Below are 17,906 nucleotides of genomic sequence, written 5' to 3'. Positions count from 1 at the left end.
TGCTCTGCTACTTGCCGATCTATTCCAGGCATGCCTTCAGCAGACCATGCGAATACATCTCTCGAAGGAAAATCTTCAACTCTGACTTGAACTCCTCCAGCTGCTCGGATCCAATATGAGTCATTCTCTTTTCATCCTCGGGATCCAACTGGATTCGTCCCAATTTCTCTACTGGCTTAGGTCTTTGCATCTCTTCCTCATCCCAATCGTCATGTATCTCAATCGGTAAGGCTGTGGCCTTCTTCGGGCCCTCCTTATCCTTTAAATAAGCTACGTAACACTGTTGGGAGATTCTCTGATCGGAAGACACTTGACAAATTCCCTTATCAGTGGAGAACTTGATCTTCATATGCTTCGTTGAGACCACCACTCCTAGCTTTGTCAAGGATGGTCTGCCAAGTATAACATTATACGTCGAAAGCTCTTGAACCACCCGGAAATTCACTCGAATGATAGTTTCCGTTGGGAAATTTCAAACTGAAAGATCCAACTGAACCGATCCTTCAGCCACGGACGACGACCCAGCAAATCCATACAAGTGTGTGGATGATGGCTCCATCAAATCCTCCTCGATCTTTAGTTTCTGATAAGCTTCGTAAGACAAAAGATCTGTGGAAAAGCCGGTATCAACCAAAACTTTATGTACTTCTTGACGTCTAATCTCCACCTTGATGACTATGGCATCATCATGAGGTGTACAGATTCCTCTCTCATCCTCGTCATCGAAGGTGATTGAACTTTCACCATTCGGCCTTTTTCGCTTCTGCACTTCTCCAGCTCCAACGAACTTAGATTTGGCCTTCAGCTTGCGGAGTGACTCTGGTTCGAGTCCCCCAAAAATAGTTAGGATAGGAGATCGGCTAGCACCAACCACTTCCTTTCCCTTTTTCGACTTGGGAGGTTCGACCTATAGCTCTCGGCTTCCCGAACGGTCCCTCTTCTCGACAGCTATTTTTGGCTCCGGCGGTCGTCCTTTAATGAAACTTGGGAGATGTCCTTGAGAAATCAATATCTCAATGTCGGCCTTCAAGTGCATGCAATCATTAGTGTAATGCCCGTAGTCTTTATGAAAACGGCAATACCTCTCCATGTTACGCTCTCTAGGCTTGGACACACCCTTGGGGGGCCATTTCAAGATATCCTGTCTCTTGATGGTATTCAGGATCTCTAACCGAGGAGTATTCAATAGTGTGTACTTGCCCTGATCGGGAGAACGCTGCCTCCATGCCGGACAAGGTTTTCGGTCTTGATCATTGTTGGGCTGCCTAGGCTTCTATCTTTTTTCAGGAGCCTTCTGTTCTTTGGTGGAAGCCTTCGTGTCCCCCTAACGTGCATCCAAGATCTCAGCCACTTTTGCTTTCTTTTGGCACCTTTGCACCAGTTCAGCATAAGTGGTTGGCATGTCTTGAAGTAATAACTCCAAGAGTCTCCGGTACGTAAGTTCAGTGAACAAAGCAGTTTTAGTTACCTGTTCATCCAGGTTCTCAATCTCCATAGTAACTTTGTTGAATCTTTTTAGGTACTCCCGAATTGATTTGTCTTTCCCTTGCTTGATAGTAAACAGAGTTTCCTCCGTCTTTTCGATTTGGATTCCACTCTAGAAATGACCAATGAACTTTCGCGCCAATTCTTCAAAATCGGATTTTTCTCGAAGAAATATTTGAAAACCACTTCTGTGTCGCACCGATCAAAGATGAACCGAACACCCTGCAAAGGATTTCATCGAATTACCAGCCACTTGCCATAGTTTGCTGGTAATAGTTAATATGAGCGACAGGATCTCCCGAACCATCGAAAGAAGAGAAACTTGGGAGCCGGAAATTGTGAGGAAACACAAATCCAGCTATTGCCTCGACGAAAGGGGTCTTCCTAATGACCGAATAGATGTCATCGGCCATCTTCCCTCGAGAAAGCAATCCTAACCTTTGATTAATATCTGCAAGCTCCTGACCAATGTGGACTGAATGTCCACCACCGGTCCAATAGCTCTCACGACCCAAACGCTTTGAGGTCGGCGAGTGAGTGCGTACTCCCCTGCCCAACCTCGTCACTGTTCCGGTTCGGCTTGATTGCGGTCTGTCATATCGATTGTTTCTTCTGGGTAGCTCCCCCGTTCTTCGTTCTCTACCTCACTCTCGGGAATTCCCCTGTAGGTTCGGACCATATTTTTGGCCACCTGCCGGTTGTCTATCTCCTTGTGGGGAATGCCCTTGAAGCGCTGGTATAAGCGTTTCCGCTTCTCCTGCACGCCTTCTGGCCTCCTGATGATCAGGAGCCTGTGGAGCTACCACCTGCTTGGCCAACGGACGAAGCATCTGGTTCATCTCCAAAAATTGGAGCTGCATTTGATCTAACTGTTGTTGGAGAGGATTCGGAGGGTTTAATTGTTCATTACCCCCTCTTCCTCCATCTTCTCGTACTTCACGAGCACGACTTCCTTCAAGGATATCTTCTGGATTGTTCCCACTAGGAAGTTGAATGTTAGCATCTCGTTGAGCCGCTGCAGCTGCTGCTATTGACTTGGTAACCATGGCTTTTAACCACGTGGTCGTGGGTTTGGTTCCCATAGACGGCGCCAAATGATGTGTCCAAAATTTGCTCAGCCCTTAGATCACGTGAGAATGACTTACAAAACAATCATCAGATGTGGCCCGGCCACGGGGGTCAGGAGTCCACCTCCGATGGCTAAGTTAGTTAATGAATTGATCACAAAGGCTTTGACTAGCTGCAGAGCTAAAATAAGAATACGATAACTGGGAATATGATTCAGATACCTTCTTCGTATGTTGGTTCTGTCTTATATAGAATTTACCTTTGAATCTCATTCGTTGAACTCGTATGTGCCTTCTTCTGATGACTATCAGATCATGACGGTTAGATTCGTTAGTGGGGTAATGGATAACTCCCCCTGATGGCATGATCCCCATGCTACGGTCGTGGCAGTTATCCTAGCCGGCACGATCATCCGCTCCTGCAAGTGTTGATAACCGTCACTTTGACCAGCTATTCATCTTGAGAATCTCGGACTCGTGCTTGCTAGCTGATCGTGTTAGATTTCTTCTTGAACACACCATCTTCGAACCCGGTTCGCTCAAACCTAAATCGGTCGGTTCGTCCCCGACCGGGGTTGAGGGTTGAACATGGACAGACCCAGTTCAACGATATTTTTCCCGTATTAGACACTATGAAATTATGCATCGCCATATTCTTCTGTGATTTGAGTTGGATTTTCTTAGTGGATCATAAATTAATATTGGGTCTTCTTAATACTATATATTACATTTAGGTTTCAACCAGACTAACACCGATAACTACCATTAAGTGTTTACAAATTTCAAACATAGAATGATGAAAATACCCTTCAAATTACTTCTTCTTCTTCTTCTTCTTTTTCTTTTCTTTTCTTGTTTTTTTTTTTTTTTCTTTTCTTTTTGGGTACAAAACGGAGTCAAAGGACCCAAAAAACATAACCAAACGAAATCAAACTAAATCACCATTTTTTAGAAGATCCTCTTTGAGGATGTCTGTCATTTCATGTGGGGATCATTGAAAAAAACAAGGCATTCTCTTCCATTTAGCCTTTTCTTAGACAGTCAATTTGCATCCATGTTATTTTGACATCTTACATGACCGAATTTGACATGGCCTCATATAGGCTACTTAATACAATGTGTGATTAAAATTTTCACTATGTATATTTTTTCATAAACTATATATTAATTTATGTTTATGACTATTACCAATATTTCAAACCGCAATCCTTGAACAGGAATAAGCCACTTGAACCAAGACCAGGGTTCAAGCTTGAATCAGGGGGGTTCAGCAAGTGCTTCTCGGGTAAGGCACTTCTCGAGAAACTCTCCCTTAGAGAAGCTGCGTGATGAATGACATAGCAATGACGCTCCTCTACCCTCATGGGACTTCTCAATAAGGATGACGAGAGTGAGGAATTCTATGTGCTATTCATTCCAATATTTAATGCACTAAGGATCCTTGATATCCTGCTACGGATAAGGAAGCTTCTGACTCACTCAAAGCTTTCCTCGAGCCCCGAACCAGCGACTCATTTGTCCCCTCGTTTGTGGGTTGTTGTCACGTTAGTATCAGAATGACGCTGACCTTTGATTCATTAACAAGATCTTCCAACGGCTGGATTATCTGGCGATTTAGCTTATCTCTCAAGTTTCTTCTAGAAGTCATCTCCACCCTCCATCTGACCAAATGTGCATCTAAGGGCCGTGGACATCCATCATCTCCTGAGGTATGGATCAGCTATATAACCCATCACTAAGCCTGACCAACGGTAAGACTGAGAAATTCCAATCATTACTATTCTGCAATTACTCTTGAAGAACATTCTCTTTTTCTTCTCCTTAAGCATTTATTCCTCAAGAGGAGTTCCTGGTTTTCTTACCTGAATTGACTTGATCATCGGAGGTAGCTTCCCGTCCCCAGAGGCTCTCACCATTGTTGTGGTCTTAGGAACCATGTCAAGATCAGGAACGAACCATGGAGCTAAGAGTACATTTTTTCCCTCAACAATGACCAAAATACCCCCAATACAAATCTTATTTTCTTTTGAATGCCAGCGTTCCTATGGGTGGGCGGGTGGCTGGATGTAGGGGGAGGGGCGCTTTCCAATTAGGTCATAGGTCAGGCGTCCAACTGAAAATTACTAGAAAAAAAAAAAAAAAAAAAAAAAAGATGAAGAAGAGACAAATAGAAGTGACCTTCTGCTTGTACCGAAAAAAGAAAAAGAAGTGACCTTCTGCATTCTCCTCATACGCTGTGAGAGACCGTTTACCAAAAAAAAAAAAAAAAAAAAACAGACGTTGTGAGAGACTTTTGGGAGGAATTGGAATACGAACATAAATATGACAGTCAGAATCAATTCTATCTTCTCTTCCGTAATCAATTGCGGCACTACTAATCACCTACAACAAAATTATTACCAATTAAGTATAACAGTTTCAAAATTTGGGACGATCAATGCCAATCGGTTTGAACCAAACGATTGAAAGCAATCGGAATTACTGACTGTATCTGATCGGAATCCGGAGACAGAAAACAAACCTGAATTCCTATAAATATGTTGACGGATTGGAGCATCCACTCTTTTTACTTTGTGTTCTTGTGCTTTAGGGTTTCTAACACATTTGAAAACGATGCTTACGGAATCTAAGACAAAGAGTAATCGGGTGAAGGGCCTGAATTTTTGTACTAAGAGACCATGCATTCATTCTTTTGAGTCTTCACAACGATGTGATCCAGTTTTGGGTGGGGGATTTCCAGCAGGGGGAAGGTGAGGACAGTGGTGGCCGAGGGAGGGGTGGGTGGGTGGTTTCCGGCACGATGTAAAAAGAAGGTGGTCAGGGTCGGGTATATGAGGGTAATTCGGTAATCACACATCATACAACGATACATTAGTCATTTATGTTTAAAAATGTGAGTTAACAATAACATTGGACTTATGGGAGATGAACTCAGTTTCACCCTTGGTGCATACTTCGGAACAATTCCAGAGTTCTTTTGCGGTGAGCTTTGCAGGTATGCCTCTATGGCAGTGACGGATGGCAGGTCAGAGCCTTCTCCGCAACATTGATGCTATCAACGCAACAACCGAAAGTCCGCCCTCGCGGCGTGTTTTGTCTCCGCCCTTGTGGCGTGTAGGTCTTCGCCTTTGTGGCGTGTATCCTCGGCTTAACTGTTGCTGTCTTTGGTACAGCTTTCATTCTAATGGTTTATTGGAGTTGATCCATCCCTTTGCCTGGATGACCCTGTCTATTGCATGTACTATAGTTTGGTCAATTTCCGCTCCTTGGTTCGGTCTGAACCTTGTGTTGTCATGCATCTGTTGTATTTTCTTTTCTTTATGTGTCTGTACTTTTTGTAATTTTTGAATGAAGCGTTTCTCTTCTTACCAAAAAAAAAAAAGAACTCAGTTTCACCCTCACTTAAAAGGAACCACCTATAAAAAAAACTCAATAATATGTATTATGAATGACTAAAGTGTATTTTAATAATAACACATTGTATTAAATAACTGGAGGGATATTTCGGTTCTTCCAGGTTTAAAATTTGAAAACACTTAACGGTGGCTAATGGTGTTAGTCTGGTTGGGACCCCACATAATATATTGTACTAAAAGGACCCAACATTAATTTATGGTCTACCAAAAAGACACATTTGAACCACCCAAACCGCTCCACTTGAACCAATTTCTTGTTCTATTACACTCACGGTTACATCCCTTTTCCACTCATATTTTGAATGATTTTGGATTTGCTTTCAATGAATTGAAATTGCAAAAGTAGCACTAGTCAACCATGTTATTACTGTATCTGGAGACAATGGTACACAAAAGAAACATTTCATTCGAACCAATTTTCTTGGTGTAGTACCACTAGCTCTATGTAGATACACATGTTATTTGAGTCTCTTCTCCCCGAATCCAGATCCTTTGCACCTAGGTGGAAGAAATCAAAATCCCTCCTCCTCCGCCCTGACATTCCGTGAAATCTTTCTTTGATGTTAAAGTTTTGACATAAGGTGGCTATTCACCTTGTGCTCTTATTCATTGCTTCTTTTCGTGAACTCTTTTTCCTTTCTTGTCCTGAAAAAACAAAAGTTAGCTATAGATCAACCTTTCTAGACCACCTCTTTTTCATCGTTAGAATCAAATACTTTATCAACCATATGATTTTTCTTTATAATATATGACACATCATTTTGCAACCATAGAACCCAAGTCATTGATGGCTTAAAATCTTTATTATTATATGCTTCACCCCTTTAATTTGAAAAATCTAGCTAGGTCATGATGCTTTCTTAGTGTAAACCAGACCTCTTTGTACTCCTCCCATTGCTTGATCAGCGATACCAATTAAATTCCTTCCTCATGTCTAGTGCACCAACCTTTTTTTTCTCTTCTTCTTTTGGTTCTTTATTTGTTGTGAAATACTGTTTTCCATACTTCTATGATCACTGACTCACTATAGAGTTTTGAATTTCTTTTCTAGGGGGTTGGGCGTGGAGGCGGGTTATATGATTTAAGAACTAAACCCTCATGATGGCAAGGTTACTAGTCATTCTATTACTATTAGGAGATTCTTAAACTAGTGAAATGCAACTAATGATCAATGTAATTGAATCCATTAAATTTTACAAAAATTCATACAAACTATATCATGATAATATAACCATTACACGTTTAAATTTTGAATATGTAACCTAATGTAGATATGAAAGAGATGAGTATATTGTATACTGTAACATTTGGCACATGTCTTAATTCTCAACAAATACAATGTTCTTACTACCCAAAAAAAAATCCAGATACGATTGGAAAAAAAAATGGAAAGGAAAAAAATATCTAAAGATTACTTTTCAAAGGCACCATGGGAAAAAATGGAAAAAAACTTGTGGCCTTTGCGGTAAAGTCAATTACTGTCCTTTATTCTGTCAGAAACCGTACTGCCATTTGGACTCCTCTTCTTTGTCATCTTCCTTCAACTTCGCCTTATGTATAGAATGAAGAACCAGTGAGAGATCTAGAGAGAGATGGAATTCTGGGTTGGGAAGGTTGTATGGAGCTTGTTTCTGGTTGGGTTTTGCAGTTTGATCGGATATGTCTTGAATGTTGTTTGGATTAAACCAGAAAGGCTTAGAGAGAAGCTAAGAAAGCAAGGAATTTCAGGACCTCCACGTTCTTCTTTTCTGTCTGGAAACACAGCTGAGATGATGAAGATCAGAACAGAAGCGGCTTTGAATATGAAGCCTGTTAAGGATCATCGAGATATTGCAGCCCATGATTACACTTGTGCTCTCTTCCCATATTTTGAACAATGGAGAAAACAATATGGTACACCTGCATCATTTCTACTTCTTTTGCATTTTAGTTTCGTAAAAGCTATTTTAAGTTTCATATTGGTGGTTATAGAAATATTGCTCATGATTTTACTATCATCTGTTAGGATAAATATTATAGTTGCAGGCTTTTCATTTTCTTGAACATTAGCAAGTTGTTCATCATTGATGAAATATGGAATTTAGAACAGGATTGTCTCCTTGGAGTGTATAAAGGAGCTTACTTTTCATATTTTATGCCGACTGAATATAATTTTGGATATCTAATTCCTATATGAGTAAAGTTGAATGAATTTCCATCTAAAATTTACCCCGACGGACAGCAATCTATCTTCTCACGCCGCTCTGCCATACAATAAGAGGGGATCTCATTATTCAATTCTGACAATAAAGATCAAAGGTGGATCCCCTACTCATGTGTGGTGAAGAAATTTGAGGGAAGCACCTATTCCCTAACAGGTAGAGGATTTGAGCTTTTCCCATTCCGAGGGTAGGTCTTCATGTAATAATCGGTGGATCATAGTTATAACTTGAGATCAAGACATCAAAACAGCTTCTCAACAAAAATTGTTGGATTAAAACTGTATGAAAAAAATTACCACCGACTTTGCTTATGCAAAAACCTTTGACACTGAGTTCTTCTTAATGAATTAATTTCCATTCATTGTGAATAGTCACTGCCTCAAAACCAATAAGTGCTATATTTTTCAAGGGTATTGGGCATATGCTTTGATTGCACACTGTTGAACCAACCCATAAATAAAAATAAGCTAGTTACATATTAAAAAAAAAAAAAAATGCATTCCATATTTTAGTATAAATAGCACCAGCCACTATGGAATATTGACTGGCAATACAACTGAGCAGCAACTTGAATTCCTTTTTGAACGGGGGCGGAGCCCCGACATAAGGAGAACTCGCCGGCGCCCGTGGCACCCGGGGGGTCCGGGTACCTTCTGGGCGTGCGTCCAACTAAACCCCCCCCCCCCTGTGCTCCCGGTGGGGTTGGGGTGCTCTTTCCCCGGCTCTCGTCCGCGCGCGGCTCGCGGGCCCGCTCCCCGTGGCCTTCCGCCGGCCGTGCCCCCGGCGGCGTCTTCTTTCGGTGTTTCTTCTTCCTTTTTAAAAAAAAAATCAATCTGGGGTAGGAGGGAATAGATTTGTAAAATGATTTGATTCTCCAGAATCAATCAGGAAAAAAAATAGATAATTCTTAGGACTTAGGATAGGTAGGCCACCGCTAGTGAATTAGTGATGCTTAGTATTTTCTTATTGACAACTTCTTTCCTTTTAAAAGTGATTCTTGTTGATGAATTTTAATTGGATGAATTGATGAAGAGTAGTCATTGATTCTTCTTCTCCATTTGGACTAATTACCTTATAGTGGTGAATCTATTCCACTCACCACTGAACATGTTTAGTTAGATATTCTTCTTGAAATCAAATATTTCTCATTTTTTTGGGTTGAAATTTATTTTCTTTTCACAATATAATTTTGTGAATATTTCTAAGGTTATTTTTGTTGCAGGTCAAATTTACATGTACTCAATTGAAAGAACACTACATCTGTACGTGAATCAACCTGATCTAGTGAAGGAAATAGCCCAAGCAATATCTTTTGATTTAGGAAAACCATTGCACACAACAAAATCTCTTAAACCTTTGCTCGGTGAGGGTGTTCTGGTCTCCAATGGTCATCATTGGTCCAATCAAAGGAAAATCATTTCCACTGAGTTTTTTATGGACAAGGTTAAGGTACATAAGAAATTTCTTTACACTCGATAAAAAGTTTAAACTAATTTGAAAGTTTATCCAAGATTTTAAGAAATTTTGTTTGTTAGTTTTCAATTTATCCATTAGGTAATGTGTTTTTAATTTTTTTTCTTGCGGGAATAGCGGATGGTGGGGCTAATGCTAGAGTCAGGGATGACACTGAGAGAGAAATGGGAGAAGCAAATAGGTGAATCTAAAGGAGGAATTTCAGAGATAAAAATTGATGAAGATTTGAGAGGTTTTTCTGCTGACGTTATCTCTAGAACTTGTTTTGGGAGTTCTTATTCTCAAGGCAAAGACATCTTCTCTAGGATCCGGGTTCTTCAGAAAATGTTATCTGATAAAGGTTTCTTGCACAAGGGAGCAGCTTTGAGGTACTTATTTACTATTTCATAGCCATTTTATATAAAGTCTATCCTTCTTATTTGTGTTGGTGTAATAAGGATCTCAAGAGGAAGAATGAAATGAAGGGCCTTTTTGGTATTCTCATTCTCATTTACTGACATTTTTCATTTTTTGATGTGTTTGGTATCTATTTTAAATCTTTTTTTCATTTTAAAGGTATAGAAAAACTTTCAAAATCCATAATAGACTTTTTGTCTATTAAAGATTATGGATTTTGGGTCAAAAATGTATTCTATTCATTTTTGTTAAGCCAGTTAAAATCCAAATGCAAATTAAGGTTATACCTGCAGATGACACCAATTGTTGCTGCAGAATCCTGTTCATCCTCTTGATCAGATGTACCTGCAAGAATGTGCTCGATCGGGTTGGTAGAGTAACACCTCTGAAGATCAAGTTAGGTGAATCTTCCTTAATGAGAACTGGAATAACAGGTTGCAACAAGTAGTTAACCAGCTAGAGTGATTACTCTTTTGAACATACCTTCCTCTCCTTTGGGCTTGTCCTTTTATAGTGAACTTTACCTGAGCCGTGTAGTCTATAAATTCATCTTGTACTCTTCTTTCATGTAAATAGTTGTTTACTTGGACTCCCATTGTTGAGTATGTTTCAAACTCTAGGAGTTGAATCTAAGCTTCCGTACTTGACTGGATTTCTGATTCCTAACTTAAAGATAACCACTTCTTTGAAGATTGTCCAAGATTATATCAGTGAGTCGACCAATGATTTGGTCGGATCATGTCAAACGTGGTCGAACCAAACCGGTTCGGTTCACTTTATTATTCCCGTATCATATGTTTCTGTAGAATCCTGCTCGTCCTCTCAATCAGATGTACTTGCAAGAATGTGTTCGACCAGGTTGGTTGAGTAACACTTCTTAGACGAATCTTCCTTAATGAGAACTGGAATAGCAAGTTGCAACAAGTACTTAACCAGCTAGAGTGGTTACTCTTTTGAACATACCTTCCTCTCCTTTGGGCTGGTCCTTTTATAATGAACTTTACCTGAGCCGTGTAGTCTATGAATTCATCTTGAACTCTTCTTTCATGTAAATAGTTGTTTACTTGAATTCCCATTGTTGAGTATGTTTCAAACTCTAGGAGTTGAATCTGAGCTTTCGTACTTGACTGGGATTTTGGTTCCTAACTTAAAGATAACCACTTCTTTGAAGTTGTCCAAGATTATATCAGTGAGTCGACCAGTGATTTGGTCGGATCATGTCAAACGTGGTCGAACCAAACCGGTTCGGTTTGCTTTATTATGCCCATATCATAAGCCCCCAGGTCTTTGAGTTTGAGCTTCTAGATGCTTGGTCTTAGAGACTACTTCTTCTTTCGAACACAAGAGAATCTGTGGTCGAGTAGTTGCACATAATATCCACTTGTTGCTAACTGGTTCTTGCCCTTTTTCTCATGTAGTTGACATAGCTCTGCCAACTAGATTTTTGGTCGACTATACATTCACCAATTCCATTTTTAGTTGGGAACTTCATCTTCATATGCAAGGATAATACTACTGCTTCTAGAGCATAGAGGGTAGGTCGACCCAAGGTTATATTATAAGTTAACAAATATCGAACAACCATGAAATTTGATTAGACTACCTATCCCTTGGGTACTCGCCAATATGAAGATCTAACTTGATAGTTCCTTCTGCTTGGGTTGAGGATCATGTGAATCCATAAAGTTGAGTTCCACATGGGACGAGGATATCTTTATCCAACTTCAGCTTTCTAAAAGCTTCAAGGGATAATATATCCGCCGAAGAGCCAATATCTATCAAGACTCTGTGGACTTCAGTTCCGACCAATATGACCTTTATAACAAAAGCATCATCATGGGGAGTCTTTACACCTTCCATATCTTTCTAGGAAAAGGTAATTGGGTCTGAGGTTATCCTCACCCTTGGCTTCTCAAGTTCAACATTCCCTATGTACCGAGCCTTTATTTTGGCTTGTCGAGTTGACTCCTTTGTTGGGCCGCCAAACACCATATAAATTGGGGATCACTTTCTGTTGTCATCCCCATTCCTTGGTCAATTTCTACTAGGGTTTTGATGCCTTTCTTGGCTGGTTGACCTAGCCCTTTTTCTTCCTCCCTCTGGTAGTTCATAGGCCGTTTGATTTACTCAAACATATTTCTTCAATTGTCCCTAAGAGATTAATTTTTCGATCTCTATTTTCAACGGCCTGCAGTCGTTGATCCAATGTCGGTGATCTTTATGGAACTCACAGTATTTGCTTCTATCACAATCTTCTAGTTGAGAGTGGAGTTTTTTCGGATATTTAAGGGTCCCTTGGCTTTTGACTTGCATCAGGATTTTTGACCTTCTAGTATTTAAGGGAGTATATGCTTCTTCTAAATGCTTCACTGGGTCAGGCCGACCAACTTTGCTCGGATTCCTGCTTTGCTAGGATTTTTCTTTATTTGCCTTTGCTTCTATGGTTGGTTCCTTCTTTCAAGATTCTATCGTTTCTAATATCTCTGCCTACTTGTGGCATCACTCGAGCAATTCTACGTATGTCTTGGACATATCCAATAAGAGGCATTCGAGCATCCTTCATGAGTAAGCCCTTGGAATAGTGCATGAAAGGCTATTTTCTCATCTAGATTCTCGATTTGGATGGTTGGGTTATTGAATCTCCAAAGATAACTTCTTACAAATTCTATCTGACCTTGTTTGATAGAAAACAAGTTGTCTTCTCTCTTCTTTGTACTCACCCCACTTTGGAAGCGTGATAGGAAAACTTGACCAAGATGGTTGAAATTCCTTATTGATCCATTCTGGAGTTCCAAGAACCACTCATGTGTGACTCCAAAAGAGGAAGTAGGATAAATTCTACACATGACAACTTCACTATGCCTGTATGAGAACATGATAGACTTATAATGCATGATGTGATGTTTGGACATCTCGTCTAGTTGAACATTGTGAAGGTCAGACATTTGAAATTCTTTGGCATCTATGCTTCAGAAATTGTTCGAATGAAAGGATCTTCTTTCAAAACAAGTATAGAGCATCTTTGCCTGAATCTCTCAATTTCTTCAACTTTTCATCAAGTTCTTCAAATTGCTTGTTGACATAGTCAGCATGCTCGATAGGAAGTCCTTTATTATTTTCTCTTTGATGGTCATTGGTATGACGATTACTACTTGCTCGATCCTCATGTTCATCACTTGGAGGAAGGTCCTTAAATGCTGCCTCTCTTGGTGGTCAAGATTTCTCTCCAACCTTCTCTTTTCCTTTGTCCTAATTTCTCTAGGATGATCGTGCTGAGTGGTCGGGTATTGATGCTCGAACCTCCTTTTGCTTTGGTGGTCAACCTTTTGTGGCTTTGTCAAGGTTAATTGTATTGACCTGCTGACCTATTCCAGTGACGGCCACTTGCTGGCGGATGCTTGCCCTGATTAGTTCGTCAAGGTCTAGAATTTGCTTCTAGAGTTCATTAAATTGACCCATAGTAACGAACTGATCAGATTGTTCTAGTGGGATATCACAATCTCTTGCAATTCCTTGAGGCGCATCCCTTGTATTAATTTTTTGTGCGCCTTTCCTGGAATCATTTCCAACCACTCTTCTTGATCTGGTCTGCATGATGGCCTTTTGATCAGTTTCCCACAAACGGTGCCAATTGTTGTTGTAGAATTTTGGTCATCTTCTTGATCAGATGTACTTGCAAGAATGTGCTCGACCGGATTGGTCGAGTAACACCTCCGAAGATCAAGTTAGACGAATCTTCCTTAAGGAGAACTACAATAGCAAGCAAAAAGTAGTTAACCAGCTAGAGTGATTACTCTTCTGAACGTACCTTCCTCCCCTTTGGGCTTGTCCTTTTATAATGATTTTACCTAAGCCATATAGTCTATGAATTAATCTTGAACTCTTCTTTCGTGTAAATAGTTGTTTACTTGGACTCCCATTGTTGAGTATGTTTTCAACTCTAGGAGTTGAATCCAAGCTTTCGTACTTGACTGTGATTCTGGCTCCTAACTTAAAGATAACCACTTTCTCCGAAGTTGTCCAAGATTATATCAGTGAGTCGATCAGTGGTTTGGTAGGATCATGCCAAACGTGGTTGAACCAAACTGGTTCGGTTCACTTTATTATGCCCTTATCAATAAACATGCATTCTTTTTATCAAAACCCCTATTATTTCTGCATTTTCTCACTCCCAAACCCTAATGATCAGTTTTCAATTTTCATTATCATTTTTTATCAATTTTTATTTTAACATACCAAACATATTTTTCATTCCATAATTTATTCTAGACAAAAGTTACCAAACAATTTTTCATTTTGACCAATGATGAGTTCTTGTATTCATTTTCTTTTAAATAGGCAAAATAGAGAATGAGAATTGACACAAAAAAGCCCGAAATCTTCTATTGAGGTCCTTGTATAAGAATCATTCTAGTATGGCCTGAACATCTGCAAACATGGAATCCATGGCAGAAATTTGTTATGAAGTGATTTTGAAATGAAGCTAGCGTTGATGTTGCTTTTGACTAGTGCTTATTTTCTTTTGAAGTCTTCCAAGCAAGAGTGCTGATAAAGATATACATAAGCTAGAAAAAGAGATTGAAGCATTGATATTGAAGACAGTAAAGGAGAGGGAAGAGAAAACCTTAGCTAACAGAAGCTTAGAGAAGGATCTGTTACAAATGATCCTTCAGGGAGCTATGAGTGATAAGTTTAGCAGACAAGCATCAAATCGGTTCATAGTTGATAGCTGCACCAACATCTACTTTGCTGGTCATGAAACAATAGCAGTAGCTTCTACATGGTGCTTGATGTTATTAGCTTCATTTCCTGAGTGGCAAGACCGCGTTCGCCAAGAAGTTTTTCAGGTTTGTGGAGGTGGATTGCCAGATGCTGATGCCTTACGCAAGTTGAAAATGGTAAGTATAAATTACTTGGGCTTTGATTTGGTATGATTTTTATTTCAATTGTATGGATTGGTTTCTATTTCTGAAAATGTTTGTTTGATTTTTACAACTTAATTTCGTGTGACATAAAAAGGCTTCTCTTCTTTAATAGTCACCGTCATCAGTCGCCTTCTTGACATTTTGAATTTTGAAATGATAAAATTGATAACGTAAGAATATTTTTTATGAGAGGGAAGTGAAACACCTATACCAAAGGTGGGTGGGGTTATGGGGAAAAAAGCGCCACCTCTTCTTATGAAAGGTAGAAATGAGATGGAATCCTCTATTTTGACCAGTAAAAGTTTATATTTCATTCATACTTTTCTACCACACATTAGAAAAACGATCTATTTTTATATTTTGGATGAAAAAAAAAAATAGAAGTGGGCCCCTTACTAATGTTACCCGTCAAAGTAGATGATCCAGACTCAATGGAAATGCCCATCATGTCGATGCTTCTACATGTGGTCCCATTACCTCGCCCGCATGGAAGAGACTCTCCACTCCACAGAAATCTCTTAATCTTCCCATAATCATAAAATGTAGTTCTCTTTTGACCCCACCCTTCTCTAGCCGGCGAGTGCTTGTTTCTTAACTGGGGGTTTCTTCTTTTCTCAAAGCTTGGCTAGCCCCTTGTTATCGTGTTCCTCTTCCTCCTTTGGTCATGGACAACCTGTTGTGAAACCCACCCTTGTCTATGCTTGTGACCGCGATAGTTGCAGTAGAAGTAACCATGTTAGTAGGGTCACTTTCAAGTTGACAAGAACTTCATTATTGATTTCAAGCCTCCCAAGAAAAAGAAGAAAAAGAATAGGGTGAAAAATTAAGGGTAGTTGATTTAAGTGTTTATGGGTTTCTTTCTTTCTTTGTCCATCCTTTTAGCTTTTAGCTTTGTTCTTAGGCTTGGTAGTAACAATATGTCCAATTGATGATTTAGCTTTACCTTTGCAGATGGAGATGGTGATTCAAGAAACCTTGCGACTCTACCCTCCTGGTGCATTCATTTCAAGAGAGACATTGAAAGACACAAAGCTAGGAGATCTCATTGTTCCAAAAGGCATAAGACTGTGGACTCTGATACCCACACTACACAGAGACCCAGATAGTTGGGGACCAGATGCAAACGAGTTCAACCCTAGCAGGTTTGAAAATGGAGTCTCTGAAGCTTGCAAGTATCCTCAAACTTATGTGCCATTTGGAGCTGGGCCAAGGCTATGTCTGGGCAAGAACTTTGCACTGACAGAATTGAAGGTTCTACTTTCACTTATGATTTCTAAATTCTCTTTCTCTATTTCACCAAAATACCAGCACTGCCCTAAATTTGTGATGATTGTAGAGCCTAAGTATGGAGTTGATCTACTGGTAAAGAAAATATAGAGTGAGAAGTCATAGGTAAATAGTGTTGGGCTTAATAGACTTTCTTTATTGGTAAGAGCTTAATAGACTTTATATATGTTGCCCTACGTGGGCTTTCATTAACCTTTGAGACAAAATCTAGCTTTTGGGGCTAGTAGAAATAGCTCCAAAGATTCTTCACATATGTGGGATCTGATCTTTAAAGCTGAAAATTTGAAGGTTTTCCAATCTGTCGCAACTTATATAGAATTGTTTGGGCCTTAAGCCCATTTAAGGATCAAATATAACCTAAAATTTGAAACAGGCTGAATGATTTGATAAGTGGTTGGTAATGATCTCAAAATCAAATCCAATTGGATACAAGCTTTTCAAATATGGTATTAGCCTAATTTACAGAGAGAGAACTCTCTCTCCCCTGTACTTACTCTTTGCTAACTAATTACTCTCCGCCCAAAAGTTTCACATCTGATTTCCTCAAGAAAATGAATTTTAATCACTTCAGTTCTTCCCTAATATTTTAAGATGATCAAATTATTTTGAGCAAATTGTACTGGGACCCCAAAATGGAGGCCTTAAAGCACTAACACTCCACTTTATGTTTTAAAAGCACAGAGACCCAAAAATTAGATTTTCATTGGATAGATTTGTCAAATTTATCACTAAAAACAATTAAATTACTATTTATTTTCAAAAATATCCCTATAATAAACAGTGTGGAAAGGTTTTCAGTGACAAATTTGACAAATATATCAAATAAAAATCCAATTTTAGGGTCTTTATGCATTTTAAATATAAAGTGGGGTGTCAATGCTTTAAGGCCTCCATTTTGGGGGTGGCAATTTGCTCAATTATCTTTTATTTTTGTCCATTTAGTCAATCAAACAATTTTATTTCTCTTTTGATCAATTTATTTATTTCTTTTCTTCTTCTCCATAAGAACCAATTATATGCAATTAGGAGTGTTTTTCAAATTTTGTTCATTTTGTTTTGTTTTCCAATCTTTTATAGAATTTTTTTATTATTTTTAGTTTTGATTTATATTTTCATTTTTTCCTTTGATAGATTCTTATAGAAGAGAGAAAAAATTAAAAAAATATAATAATATATATTGTATTCTAATAAAAGATGAAGGAAGAATTATAAATAAATAAATTCAATCGCATTCAAAGGATTCCTAAAGAAAAGGGAAGGCATAAAGAAAATAATAAAAGTTCTATAAAAAATAAATAAACCAATTTTTTTTTTTTTAAATCCAAGTATGTTTACAACCAAGAGGGAGTAAAAGAAGATAAAAAAAATGGAAAACAACTAAAAAAATCCAACGTACGAATTAAAAAGATAAAAACAAAGGGTAACTTGGCCATTTTAAAATGTTAAGGATGAATGAGAGATAAAATTCACTTTTTTCTTTTCTTGGGTGGGGGATCAAAGGTAAAACTTTTGAGAGGCGAGTAAGAGTAACTAATCTTGTAATTTTAGTAGTTTTATTCAAGGTTCGATACGTCGGTTAATGTCGCCGTGTCGGACTGTGGCAACACGACGAGTCGGGCGACATGTCGCCCGACATTTTGCAAACGTAAAACAAGG

At 39.0% G+C, this 17,906-nt stretch overlaps 2 protein-coding genes across 2 annotated transcripts; one reads left to right on the top strand and one right to left on the bottom strand.

The window, feature by feature from the left end:
• Window positions 1-472: 472 nt before the first annotated feature.
• LOC149012766 (uncharacterized) lies at window positions 473-1,090 on the bottom strand. The gene is made up of 2 exons (XM_089157658.1): window positions 931-1,090; window positions 473-819 (listed from the first exon to the last, which is right to left on the bottom strand). The coding sequence occupies exons 1-2, from the start codon at window positions 1,088-1,090 to the stop codon at window positions 473-475; spliced, it is 507 nt and encodes a 168-aa protein (XP_089013784.1).
• Window positions 1,091-7,519: 6,429 nt separating this feature from the next.
• LOC149012765 (cytochrome P450 714A1-like) lies at window positions 7,520-16,492 on the top strand. Its single transcript, XM_089159505.1, has 5 exons — window positions 7,520-7,861; window positions 9,392-9,618; window positions 9,760-10,010; window positions 14,567-14,936; window positions 15,915-16,492. Exons 1-5 carry the CDS (start codon window positions 7,561-7,563, stop codon window positions 16,338-16,340), a joined length of 1,575 nt encoding a protein of 524 aa, XP_089015631.1. The 5' UTR covers window positions 7,520-7,560; the 3' UTR covers window positions 16,341-16,492.
• The last annotated feature ends 1,414 nt before the right edge of the window (window positions 16,493-17,906 follow it).

The sequence above is a fragment of the Hakea prostrata genome, chromosome 6, assembly GCF_041222555.1.
Source record: "Hakea prostrata isolate BN-2017 chromosome 6, UWA_Hpros_2, whole genome shotgun sequence".
Lineage (NCBI taxonomy): Eukaryota > Viridiplantae > Streptophyta > Magnoliopsida > Proteales > Proteaceae > Hakea > Hakea prostrata.
The sequence above is the reverse complement of the archived record's forward strand: the minus strand, read 5'-3'. Positions and strand labels throughout refer to the sequence as shown.

Excerpts from the sequence above, each read along its gene's own strand:
- LOC149012765 (XM_089159505.1), top strand. The coding sequence starts at position 7,561 with ATGGAATTCTGGGTTGGGAAGGTTGTATGGAGCTTGTTTCTGGTTGGG. Across the intron at positions 7,862-9,391 it reads ACAATGGAGAAAACAATATG|GTCAAATTTACATGTACTCA; the intron begins GTACACCTGCAT and ends TTTTTGTTGCAG. Across the intron at positions 10,011-14,566 it reads CACAAGGGAGCAGCTTTGAG|TCTTCCAAGCAAGAGTGCTG; the intron begins GTACTTATTTAC and ends TTTCTTTTGAAG.
- LOC149012766 (XM_089157658.1), bottom strand. The coding sequence starts at position 1,090 with ATGGAGAGGTATTGCCGTTTTCATAAAGACTACGGGCATTACACTAAT. Across the intron at positions 820-930 it reads AGCTGTCGAGAAGAGGGACC|AGTCACTCCGCAAGCTGAAG; the intron begins GTTCGGGAAGCC and ends GACTCGAACCAG.